This window comes from Coregonus lavaretus, assembly GCF_964263955.1.
Source record: "Coregonus lavaretus genome assembly, chromosome: 36".
Lineage (NCBI taxonomy): Eukaryota > Metazoa > Chordata > Actinopteri > Salmoniformes > Salmonidae > Coregonus > Coregonus lavaretus.
Window position 1 is genome coordinate 14540843 of NC_140023.1, and position 21610 is coordinate 14562452.

Genomic DNA, 21610 nt, shown 5'->3' on the forward strand with positions numbered 1-21610 from the left:
GCCAGATTGTGGGGAGGATATGACAGATGTGAGGTCGACAGTAGGACATTTGCCTTGGCGCTGAGGTGACATGCTAATATATCTGCTGTCTCGCAGGCTTTTGGGTTCAAAGAAAACAGAGCCGGTATCGAAAAAGGGCTGAGGCTAGCGAGGTTCCTCTGGCTGCTCTTCCTCTCTCTTTCTCAGCATCTGTCTGTCTTTCTCAGTCTCCCTATTTGCTCTCTTTCAGTCTCTGTCTGGCTTGTCTGTCTCTTTCTCTCTGTTTCTAGCCGTCTCTGTTTTTCTCTTGGTTCTCTCTCTGTCTCTCTCTTCGCCTGCCTCGATCAGTCTGTAGTTGAAGATCACTGTTTCTAATAATAAGAATCAGCAGTAGTCATGAATTGGATTAATTTAGCAAATCTCTACGTGCTCAAAGTGCTTAAACAGCAAGGGGAAACTCACCTCATGTGATCCATCAACCAGTGGTTTCCATTAGTTCCTATCCCTGACTGTGTCAGTGTGTGGTTGGTGTGATGTGTCTGCTGTGCATTGACGTGTGCGTTCTGTGTTCTGTGTCTCCTATCTCTGCAGCCAGTGCATCAATCAGATCCTGGAGAGTGTCCACCACATGCACCAGCATGACATTGTGCACAGGGACCTCAAGGTGAGTCATCAATCACCATGGCAACATGCAACACCTGGTGGGGGGGCCCCAAACCCCAAAATCCCTCCCACTGGAAATTTTACCCGGTCATATGCACACATGCATACTCACGCACACACATGCGTGTATACGTAAGCCAATGAAAACTTGCACAAAATTGCACACACGTAAGCAAATGAAAAAAAAAATCTAATTTCTTCGGACGTCAGAGAGAGTGACTGGGCTGGTGCTGATGAATTGTGGGTAGAGGCACTGAGCCAGACAGTGTGTTTCAGGTGATTATCATCCCCCAGCCCGTCTCCCTCCCTCTTTCTCTCTCTCTCTCTCTCTCTCTCTCTCTCTCTCTCTCTCTCTCTCTCTCTCTCTCTCTCTCTCTCTCTGTCTCTGACGAAAGCAGACAAACACCATTTGGCTGCTATTTATAGCCAGGGTGACATCACAGTGAATAGACACAACGCTGGCTAGCCTGGTGATACTTACCACCATACTCCAGTATTAACAATAGGACACACTTCAAATAGTTATTTTGTTTTTGTTTAGATGAAAAACAACAACCCATGCTTGACATTAACGCATGCTTACCTTTGTCAAGAGCAAACCGTTTACGTGCTCTAGTCTATAAGATGAATGTTGAATATCACAGTGAGTGCCACTTGAATGTACAGCTCTTATAAACACGGCACTGAAAGCATTATTACCAATACTACTACAACTACATCTTGTATCAACACCATAATTCTGAGTACATCTACCAGTAAAACCATCCGTCATTCAGCTGGCAGGCTGGGAGGTGTTCCACGAAAGTCAAATGCATTGTAACTACTGTTGCCATCAGATTGAGAGCCCTCCAACGCAGAGATCAGGAGTAAGTGAGGGGGAAATAATTAAGTGTGTGTTTTTGGTTTTACTATCCTTGTGGGGACCAGAAGTCCTCTTAAGGATAGTAAAACAAGGAGAATTCGGACAAGTGGGGACATTTTGCCGGTCCCCACAAGGAAGAAGGCTATTTTAGGCTTAGGGGTTAGGGTTAGGGTTACAATTAGGGAAGTAGGATTTTGAATGGGAATCAATTGTTTGGTCCCCACAAGGATAGTAAAACAAACGTGTGTGTGTGTGGGTGTGTGTGCACATATGCGTGTGTATGATTTTTGCAGTTGCCGTGGAGTGAGGCCTAGGTTTTATGCTATGTCCTTTAGAAATTTGAAAGAGAAAGAGGGGGCCAGTTGCAATAGTCTGACGTTAAGGCAGCGCCAGTGTCAAACACAGGTTAGTCTGCAATTTGGTAATGTAAAAACTGGCACACTGGCATTTTCCATCCCCAACGCCAGGTCGCATTTTACCTGTTTAACATCAGCACGCTTGCGCTCAGATGGGAGGGGTTGGAAATATTTTAGGCTTGTCCTTAAAAACATGATCCAAAGTGCTAATTTCAGGCAGTGCTGATAGGGATATTTAAGACCAACCAAAAGCTTGTTTTAGCGGTAACGCAGTTAGTTATGAATTTTGACAGCAGAAACACAGCCTATCTAGCTGTAACGCACACTGCCCATATGCGCATGGAACAAGAGTAGCCTAATGTGCTTTTGGTGCCTGTATACTTTGTATTTAGAAACATAAAAAACTAGTGTTTTTTTCGTATTTTGTTTGATTTGATTAAAAACCAAGCATAGCCTCCCCTCCTGTAAGTGTGACATAGCCTATTTAAAACAAGTTGTTGTTTCGTTTTGTTTAGAATTTGATTCAAATTATTTGTTATCTTTTTAGGCCTTATCAATAATGAATCTTTCTTATTGACGATGTTTGGCATGTCCATGCTCAGCCATAATGCAATTTACAGTAGGCCTAGCCCCTATATCAATGTGAATGCTATTGAAGCCATGCAATTACTTAGAACAATGTGGACTGCAAATGGGTTCAAGTTAACGTATTTAGCAAGGACAGGTCTACAACTACTGCACTGTTGGAGCTAGGAACACAAGCATTTCGCTACACGCGCAATAACATCTGCTAAATATGTGTATGTGACCAATAAAATTTGATTTGATTTTGTTATTTCGTTTCTGTAAGCCGTTTAACAAACTATAACGGATTAACATTGGAATTGGAGTTGATTCCAAGGCAATACATAGAAGACCGTAAATACACAACTTGAAGCAACCACATATTTCGACATGGAGCACGTTCTGATTGGCCAGTGAAGGGCCAAGCCTCGACACACCCACAACTTGTTTATTCATCAAAACCAAAGCCCTTTTGCGCCAATGCCAGTAAGTATGCCGATAATTGTAATAATGAAAATAGCAAAAATATTTCTGACACACCCCTGAACCAATAGTGCTACTGCCTACGCTTAGATTTACCATTGTGTTAGGTTTGTTAAAATAGAGCCCAAATAGTGAGACGTACATAGAGGGGAAGAAGAGATACTGCGAGATGAACCCCCCACCACACATATACACACATATACTCACACACACAAAGAGACCATCACAATGGCTGGCTGCCTGCATGGCATCTCCGGAGGCTGAATTGCTGAAGGTAAACAAGGGAAGAGAAAAGGGGAGGAGAGAGGTGCTGGTGGCAGCCTGGTTACCATGGCAACCTGTATGACGACACACTGCTGCAGCACCAGTGTAGAGACTAATTCATCACGACGGTTGTCATCTCTCGCTCTCTCTCTTTCTCTCTCCTCTGTCTGTCTACTTTCTCTTTCTCTCTCCTCTGTCTGTCTACTCTCTCTTTCTCTCTCCTCTGTCTACTCTCTCTTTCTCTCCCCTCTGTCTGTCTACTCTCTCTTTCTCTCTCCTCTGTCTGTCTACTCTCTCTTTCTCTCCCCTCTGTCTGTCTACTCTCTCTTTCTCTCTCCTCTGTCTGTCTACTCTCTCTTTCTCTCCCCTCTGTCTGTCTACTCTCTCTTTCTCTCTCCTCTACCCTTTATCTCTTTCTCTGTTCTCCCGGTCTCTCTTGCACTCTTTCTGTCTCCCCCTCTCTTTCCCCCTCTCTTCCTGTCTGTCTCTCTCTCTCCTTTCCTACACACACACACACACACACACAGAGAGAGAGAGAGAGAGAGAGAGAGACTCTCTTAGCAAAAGTGTCACGCGCCCGTCGCAGCATGAATCAAACTGAGCCAGGCCCAAGAGGGCACTCGGCACCGCATTGAAGCTCATACCCAATTACATTCACACCACTTCTGACACACATGACTTTTAATGATTCATGCCTTTCTTCATTTATCACCTACAGTACGTTTTTTTCATGGAATTTCTGATCCAGATTCGTGTCATGTTTTGCGGTCAGCGTAGATGGACCTCACAGTTCCGTTGAATGACTCAACTCTGTCTGTGACTTTTATATTATAGCCTTTTGAAGGAGTTTCTTCTTCAATTAGTTTAGCCTCATTGATTGAGTCTCTTTATATCTGTCTCTGTGGTTTTGCTCTGGTCTGTAGCCAGAGAACCTGCTCCTGGCCAGTAAGCTGAAGGGAGCGGCAGTGAAGTTGGCTGACTTTGGGCTGGCCATCGATGTCCAGGGAGACGAGCAAGCATGGTTCGGTAAGAGTTTGACTTTGAACATTCAAATGTACATGACATGAAAAGAGTAATGCTAGCAATGATAGAAAAACTAAGATGGAAGGTGTACAATGGCAGGAAGTCAATTCTTTACCTCCTCCTTTCTCCTCCCCCTCACCCCTCCCTCCTTCCATCTCTCTGCCCATCATCCCTCCATCCCTCACTTACTGGCATGATGTAACTTGGCATTTGCACATCAAAGTAGTGGGGCCAGAGGTTGTTCAGTATTGACAGTAGGGCTCCTCACCTTTAATCAGAGGACTATTTGATTTGCCCCCCCCCCGTGTCTTATCTTTCAAGTCCAAGCTGTTTGAACCTGTCACTTACACCAGACCCCAGAGAGAAACCGGGGCCAGCAGGCCTTCGCTGAGTACCCACATACATTAATATATGTTTATTAGATCAGTGTAGAGGAATCAGCTCAAAATTGACAGACTTGCTTTTATCTTGCCAAAGAGCCAGACGTCTGTGCCCACTCCAGGGACAGACTGGACATCTCTGAATGGAAGCCTAGCTTGTTCCTTCTTGTCAGATCAGAATGCTACTCATTAATACTGCCCTACCAAGCAAAAGAGCAGTAACTGCACATTTGGTCAAAAATGAGTTATTTACAGTTTCTATACATTAAATACATGCTTTATCATGTGGACAAATATTCTGCCTCCATTGTGTTGTATTGTGGAGAAAATGGGGGGTCATGTTTGCAGTAATTGCAAAAAGTTAAAGTGAAACCAAGGAAAAAGGCAGTAACTGGCATCACTCACGTCAGTTACTGCCTTTTAGCTTGGTTTCACTGAGCTTTGGGCTGCAGTGTCTACGGTAAACCTTGGTATTATCTGTTGGTCTTTGCTGATACCAGTATCAAACTATATGACACTGACAGCCACATACAAATACATATACTTACACAATAGTATTTTTTTATTGTCATGGAAACGTATTCCAGTGGGTCTCCAATGATCTGCCTACAATTCATTTGGCTAGACAATAAAAAAACGTATCAGTTTCACTCTATGAGCAGTTACTGCTCTTTAGCTTGGAAGGGCAGAATAGAGCTGAATGAATGGGGATGACAGGGGGTTTTGATGGAATGCTGTGTTGTCATTACATTAGATCCTAGACGTTGTTGTTTTATTCCTTTTGACAAGTTATTTGCTGCTGTAGGTTTTGCAGGCACTCCAGGCTACCTCTCTCCAGAGGTCTTGAGGAAGGACCCCTACGGCAAGCCGGTGGATATCTGGGCCTGTGGTGAGTGACTCCTCCAATGTGCATGTATGTGTGTGTGTGTGTGTGTGTGTACTAACCCCCCCCCCCACACACTGTGTGTGTGTTCTGTATGCAGGTGTGGTCCTGTACATTCTCCTGGTGGGCTACCCTCCCTTCTGGGATGAAGACCAGCACAAGCTCTATCAGCAGATCAAGGCTGGGGCCTACGATGTGAGTAGTGACCATCTGCCCCCTCTCTCTCTGTTCACCTTTCACCTCTATGGGATTACAACAGATTTGTGTGTGCATGATTATATTATGTCGAATTCATTGAGAGGCCAGTGTGTATGTGTGTGTGAGTTTTTGTGCCTTGTTAATGTCCTTGACTCAGAGTAGTGAGTAAAATAGTCCCCTGTAGCTCAGTTGGTAGAGCATGGCACTTGCAACGCCAGGGTTGTGGGTTCGTTTCCCACGGGGGGCCAGTATGAAAATGTATGCACTCACTAACTGTAAGTCGCTCTGGATAAGAGCGTCTGCAAAATGACTAAAATGTAAATGTAAAATCTTGTGTGTTTGCGTGAGTACGTTTATGTTCTTGTGTACTTGCATGCACGTGTTTGCTTGCGCTCGTGTGTGTGTATGTTTGGATGAGGCTTTGGGAAAGAGAAGGATGGAGGGAGAGCTGTAGGGAAGCAGTTGGGTTGGGCTTGAAGGAGCTTTTAGCAGCACTCAGGCCATTAACACTAACCTGATGGGAGGAGAGGGGGAAGAGCTCAAAAGAGCCTCATGCTGTGTGTGTGTGTGTTTGCACACGTGTGTGTGCAACGAACCCCACCAGAGAGAGTGTGTGCCTGTCTGAGTGCACACTTTGTCACATACCCTTCAAGTCCCCGTAACGACCCAAGCAGTCCCGGTCCAGATTTTGCTCTCGTTAATTTTTAATTGGCTGCGATAGAGCTGTGTTTTCTGCCCATTGAGCCTGTCAGAGTGGCCTCTGCAGTTACTAACCCAGGGGTAGGGGCCTAGGAGACACTACATCACTGTGGCAGCCAGGGACACAACTCAAACTACTGCATGAGGAATACAAGCTAGCAGGGATGCTCTGATGTGTATACATGCAGCAGGACTGTGTTTTGTATTTTTACTGTATACCTTTGGTTTAGGGCAGGGGTGCCCAACCCATCTTCTGGAGAGCTACTGTACCGTCTTGCAGGCTTTTGCGCCAAACCTAATCTAGCACACATGAATCTACAAAATCAAATCAAATCAAATTGTGTTGGTCACATACACATATTTAGCAGATGTTATTGTGGGTGTAGCGAAATGCTTGTGTTCCTAGCTCCAACAGTGCAGTAGTATCTAACAAGTAGCTGGTGACCAGCTAGTTACTAACTACCTCCTAATTCAGGTTCAGATGTGTTACAACTGGGTTGGAGCAAAATCCTGCACACCTAGTATCTCTCCAGGAGGATGGTTGGCCACCTCTGGTTAGCACTTTATTCTACTCATATGTTCTACTCATGTCTTGACCATTGTCTTATCAGATGTGATTGTGTGAGGTGTAATGCAACTGAATAAACATGGATCGGTTTTGGCTTCAGTAATTGATTTGATGCAATCTTTTCCGATGCGGCGATGTCCGTCAGCCCCGACTTTGATTCAATTAATTACTTTTTGTATCTAGTTTAATTTGCTGTCTGAAAGCACCATTCAGTTCAATTATATTTCCTCATAACTTCCTCATAATTAGATAGCAGGCTTCATTGTTTGGCATCTCTGCAATGTGGGCTGATTTTATTGCACCCTGAGAGAGTGTGTGTACTGTCTGTGTGTGTTTGTGTGTTTGTGTGACTTAATGTGCATCTCTAATAATTTCTCCACCTCTTTCTTTCACTCTCTCTCTCACCTCCCCCCTCTCTCCCTGCCTCCCTCCCTCCCAGTTCCCCTCCCCAGAGTGGGACACAGTGACCCCCGAAGCCAAGAACCTGATCAACCAGATGTTGACCATCAACCCTGCCAAGAGGATCACTGCTGACCAGGCCCTCAAGCACCCATGGATCTGCGTAAGTCACCCCATCACCAGGCTATCACTTACACGTCATTTGCTTTGGATGTACTTGAGTATGGTATCGGTATTACATTTATGGTAACGTTGGCCCCATTTTACCATCATAACTGGTGCTGTGATGGCGTAATCATTGATGTGTTGTTACTTCTCTGCTCCTGTTCCACAATCCAGCAACGTTCCACTGTGGCTTCCATGATGCATCGCCAAGAGACTGTGGAGTGCCTGCGCAAGTTCAATGCCAGGAGAAAACTCAAGGTGAGTGTACACAGACACACACACACTCACTTGGGTGCACACACAAATGCACACATATATCCCATCTGTTGTGTTAGAGAGATTGTATACACTTTGTCCTTTGCACTAACTTTGTAATCTGTGTCTTCTCCAGGGAGCCATCCTTACCACCATGCTGGTGACCAGAAACTTCTCAGGTGAGGGGGGCATCTGGGTGTTCACATTTAGAATGGCATTAGTGTTGTTCTACGTTATAGTTAGTCAATATACTCCAAAGATAGGCAATAATACATACTGTATGTTCAGAAGTTTAGTGTCTTTACCTCAGATTGAATTTCCCTTGGAGAGGAAACTGCCTTGAACACTCTCTCAAACACTTTCCTAAGTGTTTTGTGTGGCTATTTTTTTTTACAACTAGTTGTGATCAATGATAGGCAATTGGAGGTGTTTTTGTTAACATTGAGTGTGCACACTGGGGTAAGTATCGGTAGGATATACAGTTTGGAGCTCATGGATGTATCTGCCCCCCCCCCCCCTCCTCATATCATCTATGAGTTGAAAAAGGTGGGTGAGTGGCGTGAAGGGGGAGGGGCAGGTCACTTAAAGAAGGAAGTGACACTGTGCTCAAGAGAGGCCCCGCCTCTTCCCTGGTTGGTCCCTCCCAACTGAATGCCTCTCTGTCCAATAGTTGGCCGACAGCACACCAGCCCTGCGGCCACCACCAGCACAGCTGCTCTTGCTTCAGAAGGTATGTTAGTCAGGGCAGGGGAGCCGCAGCAACCTGGCACTGTGCCAACACTGCCCCCTGGTTTGTTAGCATGTGGCCTGGGGTGCCCGCCACTGACCCTTGGTTGCCCCCCACCCCCCATCTGCCTGCGCACTGGCACGTACTCTACTACTCTAGAGTGGCCATCCTCCCATCAAGACATCCCACAAACACACACACACCCCACCCACTGCCCCCCAAAACCCCCTCCCTCCCTCTCCACCCCTACACTACACCCTCTGAGTGATCCAGGACAATGGACCAAGGCTGACCCTCCCAAAGGCTTAGAACGCAGGACACTACACCCCTGCTTTAAAGACGCATGGTTCTATGGGCCCATGCAAATGATTTAAAAACTTTTCACAGCCTTAGATCACCTAGTTATGGTGTTTTGCGGGCAGGTACTGGTAGCTGACAGTGTGACACAAAAAAAATGATTATGAGCCATGGATAGATTGTGTGATGTTCTAAAGAAAATTTAATTGAAGGTGATAGCCATAGTTCTCATTGTCACACACACACACATACACACACACACATACACACACACACATACACACACACATGCGCGCTCACGCAGTTAGGGAATCAAAGCAAATATTATTTGTCATATGCTTCGTAAACAACAGGTGTTGGTAGACTAACAGTGAAATGCTTGCTTACTGGCCCTTCCCAACAATGCAGAGAGAAAGAAAATAGAGAAATAATAGAAAAGTAAAACACGTAATAATACAAGTAATAATAGATACACAATGAGTAACGATAACTTGGCTATATACAAGGGGTACAAGTACCGAGTCGATGTGAATAGGTACGAGGTAATTGAGGTAGATATGTACATATACTGTAACTAGGAATAAAGTGACAGATAGTAAACAGTAGCAGCAGCGTATGTGATGAGACAAAAAAGTTGGTGCAAAAAGGGTCAATGCAGATAGCTATTTGGTTAACTATTTAACTAACTATTTATCAGTCTTATGGCTTGGGGGTAGAAGCTATTCAGGCTCCTCTTGGTTCCAGACTTGGTGCATCAGTAACGCTTGCCGTGTGGTAGCAGAGAGAACAGTTTATGACTTGGGTGGCTGGAGTCTTTGACAATTTTTAGGGCCTTCCTCTGATACCACCTGGTATAAAGGTCCTGGATGGCACGGAGCTCGGCCCCAGTGATTTACTCCACTTCGGCCCCATCGATGTGAATGGGGGCGTGCTCGGCCCTCCGTTTCCTGTAGTCCATGATCATCTCCTTTGTCTTGCTGACGTTGAGGGAAAGGTTGTTGACCTGGCACCACACTGCCAGGTCTCTGACCTCCTCCCTATAGGCTGTCTCATTGTCGTCGTTGATCAGGCCTACCACCGTCATGTCGTCTACAAACTTAATGATGGTGTTGGAGTCGTGCGCGGCCACGCAGTCGTGGGTGAACAGGGAGTACATGAGGGGACTAAGCACGCACCTCTGTTGAGAGTCAGCATGATAGATGTGTTTTTGCTTACCCTCACCACCTGTGGGCATCCCATCAGGAAGTCCAGGATCCAGTTGCAGAGGGATGTGTTCAGTCTCAGGGTCCTTAGCTTAGTGATGAGCTTGGAGGGCACTATGGTGATAAACAGCATTCTCATGTAGGTGTTCCTTTTGTCCAGGTGGGAAAGGGCAGTGTGGAGTCCAATAGAGATTGCATAATCTGTGGATCTGTTGGGGCGGTATATGGATTGGAGTGGATCCAGGGTGTCTGGGATGATAGTGTTGATGTGAGCCATGACCAGCCTTTTCATGGCTACAGATGTGAGTGCAGGTTACCTTTTGCGTTCTTGGGCACAGGGACTATGGTGGTCTGCTTGACACATGTAGGTATTACAGACAGGGTCAGGGAGAGGTTGAAGACACTTGCCAGCTGGTCGGCGCATGCTCTGAGTAGGCGCACTGGTAGTACTGGCCTTGTGCCTGTATAAAGGTCTTACTCACATCGGCTACGGAGAGCGTGATCACACAGTCGTCCGGAACAGCTGGTGTTCTCACGCATGGTTCAGTGTTGCTTGCCTCAAAGCGAGCATAGAAGGCATTTAGCTCGTCTGGTAGGCTTGCGTCACTGGGCAGCTCGCGGCTGGGTTTCCCTTTTTAATCTGTGATTGTTAGCAAGCCCTGACACATCCGACGAGCGTCAGAGCTGGTGTAGTAGGATTCGATCTTAGTCCTGTATTGACGCTTTGCCTGTTTGATGGGAAGAGGTTGGAGAGGAAATTAAGTTAGTCACTAGCTCTCTTTCTGCTGTGTGATAGCAGACAGCAATCTCCTTTCCATAATAATTCTATTTGTCAGGTGACACTGGCCTTATTTTTTAAAAATATTCAGACATATCTAAGACGTTTAACATAACCTGATTTAGCTTAGGTTATTAATGCACAGTCAGTCACAGCGCTGATACAACAGGACTGTGTGTGTGTGCATGCACAATATGTGTGCCAGCCTACCTACCTAGTGTGTGCATGTCTCTCTTTCTTTCCACTAAATACATCTTTGTCAATGAACATTTGGGCAGTCTCAGCTCTAATTAGGACTCAAACTCTAAAAACAAACTAACAATCAAACACCCACACCCTACTTTTCCCCTGCAAATAAGTCCAGTTAAGATCCACAGATCTTAATCAATGCCCAGCTGATGCCCAGTCTATGCCCATACCCCACTGCCCCATTGCATTCCCCTGCATGGACTGGCACCTCCAACCAGCCAGCATGTATCTGTGCCTCTGCCAGCCTGCATGGGTTACCAGATGCACCTGGGTGGTTCTGATTTCTTTCTTGTTTTATCTCTTTCGTGTTGCTTGCTCCATTTGATTTTTTCCCGTCTGTACCTTCCTATGGGGAAAGAAAGCACACCTATGTCACTGGCATTTTGAGTTGGTTGGTGATGGGTCACGCCCACAGAAGCTTTGAGTAACACTTGGACACGCCCCCTTGGCCCTGCTCTTTCTGTTGCTGTTTGTTGTCTTGTTTCTCCCGCCTGATCATGGCCTCGCAACTCTTCCACAAGGATGATAGATGGTATTTAATTGCAGCAGTTGAAAGAAGATATACTGCTTATGGCTTACAACCGCAATACAGTCTAGGCTTTAGATGCTTGGATCCAATCTATACCAGGTGGCAGGCAGCGTGTCTCCCTTTTTTTCCCTACGATGCACCCTTTAGCTGGGCTGCACTCTGGGAGCTGAGCTGCACTCTGGGAGCTGTAGTTTGCTGTGGATAATGCATGGCAAGCTTTCGATATGACCCACCAACCACCATCGCATGAACCACCTGCTAACGAGCCTGAGACCAATTTTTGCCTGCAGTCGTCGTTGTCACTGTAAATGAAGATATGAAAATACTGACCTTTTAAAAAAAAAAAATCCCCTTGCCCTCCTTCCTACATTTTTCAATGGAAGGTAAGGGACTTTGAGGATCTTTGAGACCTGATTGAAGGTTATCGTATATGTGTGTGTGTGTGTGTCTTTCTCCGTCTCTGTGTGTTTATATTTGATCTCTTTCGTTTTCTAAGTGAGCGTTTGCAATGTACTGTGATGTATGTACAGTGTGTGTGGCGTCGAGAGCATGTGTCTGTACGTGATAATATGTCTGTGAGGCATGCTGAAAAGGAAACGGTACTGTTGTACCACCCTGCTCTCACTGTACATACAGGTACCCTGCTCCCTACAGTGTTTACTGTCCAAGTCTCAAACGCCAGATGACTACTGAGCAGGTCTTCACCTCAGTGACCACAGAGGCTTGTGACATCACTGCCCTCTATGTTTCTGGTCTCTGTTCTTCTACAGTATTATGGCTCCTGGTTGATTGACGCTGGGCGTGGTTTGTTCTAGATTATACAACGGGTGGGTCTAATCCTGAATGCTGATTGGTTAAAAGCGCATTCCAGTTCCCAGTCATGTTCTAACGTCTGTCCCTCTCCCTCTTCTGTTTCAGCATGCAAAAGTTTACTAAACAAAAAGTCGGATGGTGGAGTGAAGGTAAGTGTTTTGAGCGGTATGGACGTTCTTCTCTTTTTGTCTTCCTCTGTCTTTTGATCTCCCTCTCTCTCTCTCTCTCTCTCTCTCTCTCTCTCTCTCTCTCTCTCTCTCTCTCTCTCTCTCTCTCTCTCTCTCTCTCTCTCTCTCCTGCACTTGCTATTTCTCTACTTTCCTGAGAAGTGTGTTGGTGTTAGGAGACAGATTTCCTGTGTATGCTGTGGGAATGGAGAGACCAGCGTTTTGGTCTCCCCTTCCGCAAGACGTCTTACGTCTTAAGACGTCTCACAACTCAGTGTCTGTAATGTTTATAAAATGACAGGCAGTTGAAATATCACTTGCTGGGGGGAACGGTACAAGGTTATTATAGATAAATATTACTTCACTGTCCATCTCAGCTGTCCAGATTGTGTAAAGGGTATATAATCTACACCCATAGTAATTGATAGTAAAGTTATGATTTTCATTTTGGATGTGTGTATGTTTGTGTGTGCAGACAGCTAGCACAGAAAGACAAGTAGGACAGGTTTTTCTCACCAGCAAAACCTCTCCTCTGATCCTAAGTGATCCGAGCGATCCGCATGCTCAAAGATCATTGGTTTTCAACAAGGAGTCAGTGCATGCAGTGAAGTGCCGTGATCGACAAAGGCCAAACAATAACCAGGTCTAAAGCAACACAACCCGCCTTAACGTTAAAAAGAAAATCTGCACACTCTAGTAGCTCCGATGCAATCATTTATTCACCAACGTTTCGACAGCTAAGCTGTCTTCATCAGGGTTTCAAATCAAACACTGCAGGTTAGAAGTATATGTAAGTTTCCATTGGACACATGCAGGTGTTTGTAATCTGTGGCATGATATCATTGGTCATGATCATACATTTGTTGAATATGACTTAATGGATCCATATTGCTTTACAGCTATGTCATTTATTTTTATTGGTGGAAAGCCCTCCCTCTATTTTTATTGGTTCATTTTTCCCTATGATACCCTGTTTTTCCCCTCCTCTCTGTTGCTATCTGTTCAGAAAAGGAAGTCCAGCTCCAGTGTTTGTTTAATGGTGAGATCTGCTCCGTCTTCTTCTATCTCGTTCTCTCTTTGTTCACTCTCTCTCTTTCTCTCTCGGTTGAGATGCTAGAGGGTCTGTGGCAGTTTGCCTTGTTGGAATTCCATTGGGTCTCTCAATTCCATCCAACATCTCCAGTATTCTCACCACCATAACCATTTCCCTTCCACAGAACCAATATCTACAGTACATGGGCTAACACACACACACTCTCACATACATGCACAAACAAACACTCTCACATACACACAAAAACACACATCATCTATTTCCTGCATCTGCATTTCCCCTCAATGCTCTCCCCAGTAGCCAGGCCAAGCCTACCTGTCTATGGACTCACTAGCCTACCCCCAGTGTAGGTCCCCTCATCCCTCACATTGGCTCACAGCTCCAGGGTTGCCCAGAAGGAAGCTGTAGGTCAGTGCCAAGACAGAAACTCAAACCCCAAACCATAGCCAAGGTCTCTCCCTCACAACCCTCCAAAGACCTAGAAATAAGAACTGTAGCAGAAAATAAATAGCATAGATAGAATTCAATGTTTTTTTCTGACGCAGGAAAAAGCCTACGTAACATTTTTGCTGTATAGGAGAGAGAACATTTTAAGTATTTTCAGGATCTGTTTGAAAAGGGACACACAAGTGACTCTTTCTCTCTGAGGACCCCCCCCCCCCCCCCCCCCCCATTCCACTTTCCCAGAGACGCACTGATTACCATGGCAATGGTAGTGTATCCCATGGCAGCAGGCTTGGCCTAGCAACAGGAATAGGGTGCATTTGTGCCATTGTAAATATCTATATTTTTTGTTTCTTTATTTTTCAAGGAGGATTTATTGGACCCTCATGTTTTTTTCCCCCTTCAAGATAAACTTTCTATTTTTTCCCACTTTTATTTTTTCTGTCTTGGTTGCCTACAAAATAATCTTTAGCAGCAATAACCCAGTAATGACCGATACATCTTTGGGGAATGTCACATGACAGGGAATGTCACAGGACAGGGAATGTCACAGGACAGGGAATGTCACAGGACAGAGAATGTCACAGGACAGAGAATGTCACAGGACAGAGAATGTCACAGGACAGGGAATGTCACAGGACAGGGAATGTCACAGGACAGGGAATGTCACAGGACAGAGAATGTCACAGGACAGAGAACACTCTGAAATGGTCATCCAATCCCAGCCTCTCTGTAGTGACCAACAGGACAGGGGTAGTCAAATCCATGCCTTGAGTTCCCCATTACTGCTGGTTTTATTTTCTCCCTGGCAGTTGATTGATCAGTGTTACTGATTGACCAGAGATTCCAATCACCTGGTGTCCCAGGTCTGAATTCCTCCCTGATTAGAGGGGAATGATAAAAACCAGCGGTGCTGCAGACATTGAGGCCGGAATTGAGTAAGGGTGGGGCATAGGAGATGTGGAGTGCTTGCATGTGCTGTCACCTACCTACACTTAATATACAAAAGTATGTGGACACCCCTTCAATTAGCAGATTCGGCTATTTCAGCCACACCCGTTGCTGACAGGTGTATAAAATCGAGCACACAGCCAAGCAATCTGCATAGACAGACATTGGCAGTAGAATGGCCTTACTGAAGAACTCAGTGACTTTCAACGTGGCACCGTCATAGGATGCCACCTTTCCAACAAGTCAATTCATAACATTTCAGCCCTGCTAGAGCTGCCCCGGTCAAATGTAAGTGCTGTTATTGTGAAGTGGAAATGTCTAGGAGCAACAACGGCTCAGCCGCAAAGTATAACATTACCTGCCCCAATGCATAGTGCCAACTGTAAAGTTTGGTGGAGGAGGAATAATGGTCTGGGGCTATTTTTCATGGTTCGGGCTAGGCCCCTTAGTTCCAGTGAAGGGAAATCTTAATGCTACAGCATACAATGTCATTCTTCACGATTCTGTGCTTCCAACTTTGTGGCAACAGTTTGGGGAAGGCACTTTCCTGTTTCAGCATGACAATGCCCCCCGTACACAAATTGAGGTCCATACAGAAATGGTTTGTCAAGATAGGTGTGCAAGAACTTGACTGGCCTGCACAGAGCCCTGACCTCAACCCCATCGAACACCTTTGGGATGAATTTGAATGCTGACTGCGAGCCTAATCGCCCAACATCAGTGCCCGACCTCACTAATGCCCTTGTGGCTGAATGGAAGCAAGTCCCCGCAGCAATGTTCCAACATCTAGTGGAAAGCCTTCCCAGAAGAGTAGAAGCTGTTATCGCAATAAAGGGTGGACCAACTCCATATTAATGGCCATGATTTTGGAATGAGATGTTCGACAAGCAGGTGTCCATATACTTTTGGTCATGTTGTGTACCTCACATGTCTTTGGCTGCGTTTACACAAGCAGCCAAATTCTGATCATTTTACACTAATTGGTCTTTTGACCAATCAGATCTGCACTGAAAAATATCTTATGTGAAAAGATCTGATGTGATTGGTCAAAATACCAGTGAGTGGAACAAAGATCAGAATTGGGCTGCCTGTGTAGATGCAGCCATAGAGCCTCATTGGAGCACACTACAAGGATCCATCCTACAGCCTGGACCCCTCTTCTCTGGCCCCCCTGCACTATCTCAAGCCCCATGCTTACTCCCCACAACACCATACACACTCCATGAAAATATCTGCTAAGTAGATTAGCTGTCATTTGTGGTTTGGGGTTGAATGTGGGTCAGTTGTTTGTCAGTCTAATTGTAAAGGGTGTATATATTGAATTAAAATAGTAATCTGTGAGCCTGCCAGGAAAATGAATCAAGAAATTGTATTTAAAGCTAGTCTAAATTATATTTATAACATTGATATATAGCTGTTAGTATAGCGTAAATGCTACTATTTATAATTGAAAGGTAGAATCCTTAATTGAAACAATAACAGTTATAGTTTAAGGCTATATAGTGTTTGAATACATTTACTTTGTTTATAAACATTGGAGTAAAATAGCTTATATTTTGGGTTCTGATGAGGTACGACAGTTAAATTAAGCTCATGATGCATATAAGTTATATTCTTCAAGAATCAATGGGTATATAGCATTAATTTATAAGTGCAGAAATGGATGTAGCAATTAAGGATTCTAGTTTAAGAGATGACGCTGTCTTAACAACGACAGCTCTTGTTCTCTTTGATGTAAAGATTTCGATATAGAAAATACAGTAGGCTATACAGTCTTATAGTCTTAACAGAGTCAGGTTCTATGCCCCAGAGCTGGAATAGCTCTATTACAGCTCGACTAGACACTGAAGCTTTGCTTGTATTACTCTTGTGATGGAGTGAGTGTTCAAAATGCTCTCTTCAAACCTATTGTGGGTCCATAAAAACCATAATAATGTCGATATTGCTTAGAACAATAATACTACAATCAAATGTGCCCACCATCACAACCATCTCACCCCCTTTCATGGGTAGTTGTGATTATTTAGGCTTTAGTTTCTGTTATAGGAGAAAGAGAGCACTGGACTAACGTTTGACGCATATAGGTTCAGTTTCTGGGGAATGGGAGGATTGAGCACCAGTGGTACGCTGGACCTTGTTCAATATCAGTGTGAGTACGTCAGAGACAGTGTCAAAAGGCTACTCTGTCTGGGACATTTTATCACCAGTAAAGTACTTCGGTACCAGCTGAAACCTCAACAGCATATTGCTCTTAACCTTTTATTGACAGAACATACTTTTCAACACCTCTCATGAATTCATCTTTAAAGACCCTCTGTTAAAGGGATAGTTGTGATATTAGTTACATTCCTATTTGCCTTGAAGTTATTCTAGGGTGTAGTGCTCTTTTTTTACACAATGGTCAGGCTGTGGGGTTGTTGCAGGAGGCGTTCTTGTCTATGCAACTTATTCTTCATTGTCTTACTCAGGAAATCCTCCAGATCCATACATGCCTAGACCATTTGGGCGAAACAACAACCTTCTCATCAAGGCCTTTCACTGCATGCACACTCAGACAACTAGGCGTCGCTAGTCACTTATTCTTCATTCCTTAACCAGATTCTGTAGCCATTTGATATAGGCTATCTGGTTGACTCTTTGGAGTCCATAGGTGGTGCAGACTGTGTTCTATTCTGTCCCCAGGGACAGTGGTTTCTTTACCCTAGCAGGTACCAATCAATATTGACATTGAAGTGCTGGGGCCTGTCTGGTTCTACTCTCAAAGTTGTTAGAGATTTTTTACAATGCATGTGATGATATTCCTGTGTATTTAGAAATGTTACTACCGTGTGCAATATCTGCAAAGACTGTAGACTCTAATGCAACAACAAATCACACTCAAGAGGTAGACACAGACTCAAAACCACTTCAAACACCCAATTGGAGACCTCCACACAGGCATTTCCGAAATGAAAGAAAATCGCTAAATTCATTTAGCGTGTCAAGAATGTTAATTTGCTCGCACAGAAGTGTCAATGTCTTCAGAGCTGATCTTTCTAGTACTACAAATTCCTTTCAAAACAGGCAGTCATTTCATGTATTAAAGGGAAAACTGCTGCTGAATTAAAGCAAGTACGTAGTGCATACTGTACAGAAGACGGCATTCAACAATTGTCCCTGCAAAAACACCATCCAAACACACTGGCAGGCACACTGCAGGCAGAAGTCTATGCAGACAACATACATTTACTGTAGCCTGAAGAAGATATCTCTTACATGACACCTACCCACCGACCTGCACCTCAGCCTCACAGACTGGGGCTGATCAATCCCATGGGTTTGCCTACATATACAGTATACTCTGTAGAAGTCATTTTGTGTTGTTGTTTTTTTTGCCCCAGCCGCAGACAAACAACAGTAAAAACAGTGTAGTGAGCAGTACCAGCAGCACCAAAGACAGCAGCATATCATCTTCAGCACCGATGGTATCTCATCTATACTTGGTTTCTCTCATTGTTGCTTTACTCACCCTGTTCCGTTGGATTAGTCCCTAAGTTTCTGTTTAGTTCTTGCTTTTTGCCATCCGTTTGTCTCATCCGCTCTTTATTGACTCTCCCTTTTCTTTTTCCATCTGTTCCTTCCACCCTCTCCTCTTCACCTCCATTTTGAAAAAAGTGTGATGTTGACGATGGTTTTGATGGTTTTTAAACCGAACAACTGGTTTGTGCCTGTGACCCTCTCTCACTAGGCTCCTGTTTTACCCAGTCCTACTCCTTTGTCAAACACAGCCATACACATGACAATGCACAACAAAACATACACTGATAATGGTATTTTACAAATGGTATGTTTTTAGAATAATAGATTCACAATGCCACGATTGAATATTCCTATGGGTCTGTCATTGGCATTTGTATTTCTCCCTTGATAATGCTGGTGATTTGATACGCTACACAATTACAGTACGGTAGCTGAATGGGGGGGGGGGGGCATGTGTGAAAATAAATTATTTATTTGATACCAAATTCAAAACAAGGAAATTCAAAAGCTCATTAAAACCATGGGTAAAACAGGATCCAGACATGTCAGGAAACAGAGATATCCCAATTGTATGGAAGATGCAGTCCTTCTATCTACGTGTATCTCCTTGTGACCCCTACCCCAGGGCACAAACACAACAGATGCCATTTCAAGAATACATCTCATCTAAAGTGACATTGAATCTCCCTTTCCAGTCCTGTCTCTGCCCCTCTGCCCTGTTAACAGAACATATACAGGGGAAGCAAAGAACTGTGGTGTCTAGAGGCATGTATAGTGGTGTCTGTCAGACAGACTACTGAGCTCCAGTGACCTGAGAGAGACTTAAAACCTGTATGAGGGAGAGAATCTTAGCCCGGGTGTTTGGCAAGGCAACAATGTACTGTAGAATTTTGGAATGTCAATCAGGCACCCAGCAGGGCTCTACGCTGACCTTTTTTACAAGGAGCACATGTGCGCCCAAGTTGAAAAATGTAGGTGCACACAAAGACATTTAGGAGCACAATGCAAAATATTTGAGGTAATAAAGCTAGAATCCTTAATTTTTCTAGGCGCACTGCTGCTCCTAAATTAAAATTCCAGGTTGCATATACAAGTAAAATGGTCACACTGTAGACCCCTGCCCAGGCTAAGAGAATCCCTTTTCTATTAAAGCCAAATCAGAGGACCACCTCCATCAAACTGATAGGTAAGATCAGTTTCTTACTCTTCTCCAGTAGGGCTAGAGGTAAGCTATTTGGTTGTGGATTCATTGTGGTCAGTGTTAAAGGATGTTTTGTCTCTCTGGGTCACCGCTCAGTTGATCTGACAGTCGTTCCAAGGCAGTGCTGTCTATGCTATATCAGCCTCCTAGCTTTTTCTGATCACCTACAATACATAAACTTACAGAAGGGCAGACTGTCAGGCTCTGTGGTACCATTTAAAGGGATAGTGCAACATTTTGACAACCCTTTTTTTCTACTAACCCAGGGACAGATTAACTCATGGATACCATTTGTATGTCTCTGCGTGGCTTAATTGCCAAAATGTCGCACTATCCCTTTAAGCTAATGGCCCTGTTATCTGGGGGACTGCATCTTCATGTGTGTAGGTGGTTGTGTTGAGAATGAGTCTGTAGACCAGTGTTCTGTGGGAAGGTCCAGGGGTGTGCTATGTGAGAGTGCCTTGGGGGTGTCTGTGATGCAGTATTGTAAGCTATTAGGCGCTTTTACGATGAGTGTTTCCATGGCGACTGACTGTGAAGGCAGGGTCTCGGTTGGGGGTCGATGGGTGGACTGCTGATCCAATCTCATAGCCAGTCAATCCCCTCATCCTCAATTCAGACTTTGCAGCCTTTTCGGTCTGTGTGTCCTCTCTCCTCTGTTTCTTTACGTTATAGAGGCCCTCCTCTAAGTCTGATAGCTCCAATGATAAGTGACATAGTCCATAGCTCCTTCCTCTAGTGAAAGGGGGTAGTATGGCTCTTTGTAGTATAGTCTACTTCTCAAACCCCCATCCTGTCTCGTTGTCCCACATGATGGAGCCCCTCTGCTGCCTCTGTGCTTGGCGCTGTGTGTGTGTGTGTGTGTGTGTGTGTGTGTGTTTACATGCATCGGGCGTGCACCACACGCCCTGGGCCTTCCCTGGTGGTCCCTGCATGTTAAACTCTCTCCTGCTTCCCCTAGGAACCACAGACCACTGTCGTGCACAACCCAGCTGACGGCACCAAGGTAAGCCGCTACTGTACCTCTATAATCCCATAGTCACTATAGGCTAATGCTAAAATACCTTAGAGTGGATACTAAGGTACCTTATAGTGGCTAGAGCTCTACTAAGATACCTTAGAGCGATGTTAATGCCATGAACACTTAACCACTCCACGTCTACTGACAGTCACACTAACTTAGTCGCACTAACCCTCAAAACACACAAGCCACAACTGCTGCAGCAGTCCCTCGCTCGCACAAACCACACTGGCTCAGCCACCAAAAAAGTCACATACACACCACAAAAGTCACATACACACCGAAAAAGTAACATACACACACCCTTAACACACAGTTTGTACCCCACCTCACCAAAAGGCTGTGTTTGGTGTGGGTCCTCATGCGCTTGCCCTCCTGTCTGCCTGGCTGGTTTGTGCAGGGTTTGTGTTCCTCCGAGGGAGCGTCCGTCCAACCGTTTGTCTGTCCGTCCACCTGGGAAAGGCCTCATCCAAGTCATCTCTCAGCACACAGACTAACTCCTGTTATATCTCTCTCTCTCTTCCTCTCTTTTCCTTCTCCTCTCTATCCTCCATGGTTCTGTCCATCCCTCTTCTCCCCTACAGGGCTCCACAGAGAGCTGTAACACCACAGAAGAGGAGGATGTGAAAGGTAGGAAAGGTATGTCAAACTTTCACGTACTCTGCATGTTTTCGCACGTCTTGTATCTATACACACTGGGGAGAACAAGTATTTGATACACTGCCGATTTTGCAGGTTTTCCTACTTACAAAGCATGTAGAGGTCTGTCATTTTTATCATAGGTACACTTCAACTGTGAGACGGAATCTAAAACAAAAATCCAGAAAATCACATTGTATGATTTTTAAGTAAGTAATTTGCATTTTATTGCATGACATAAGTATTTGATACATCAGAAAAGCAAAACTTAATATTTG

General features: G+C 44.7%; 2 protein-coding genes across 11 annotated transcripts in view; both read left to right on the forward strand.

Moving 5' to 3' along the window:
- slc17a5 (solute carrier family 17 member 5) overlaps positions 1 to 21610 on the forward strand; it is a 583343-nt gene that overhangs the window by 338379 nt on the left and 223354 nt on the right. The gene's annotated exons all lie outside the window — the stretch shown is intronic.
- Positions 1 to 21610, forward strand: part of LOC311110625 (calcium/calmodulin-dependent protein kinase type II subunit gamma-like) — a 105565-nt gene that overhangs the window by 69652 nt on the left and 14303 nt on the right. For 2 of the 10 annotated variants that reach the window (XM_084153153.1, XM_084153154.1), the window contains exons 6-17: positions 571 to 643; positions 4095 to 4197; positions 5380 to 5463; positions 5558 to 5652; positions 7362 to 7484; positions 7661 to 7744; positions 7878 to 7920; positions 8412 to 8471; positions 12442 to 12485; positions 18333 to 18416; positions 20634 to 20678; positions 21278 to 21332. In XM_084153153.1, the coding sequence (XP_084009279.1) occupies positions 571 to 643; positions 4095 to 4197; positions 5380 to 5463; positions 5558 to 5652; positions 7362 to 7484; positions 7661 to 7744; positions 7878 to 7920; positions 8412 to 8471; positions 12442 to 12485; positions 18333 to 18416; positions 20634 to 20678; positions 21278 to 21332 (893 nt within the window). Of the gene's footprint in view, positions 1 to 570; positions 644 to 4094; positions 4198 to 5379; positions 5464 to 5557; positions 5653 to 7361; positions 7485 to 7660; positions 7745 to 7877; positions 7921 to 8411; positions 8472 to 12441; positions 12486 to 13509; positions 13543 to 18332; positions 18417 to 20633; positions 20679 to 21277; positions 21333 to 21610 lie in introns of all 10 variants that reach the window. The other 8 variants (XM_084153152.1, XM_084153147.1, XM_084153155.1 and 5 more) reach the window with 7 other exon arrangements.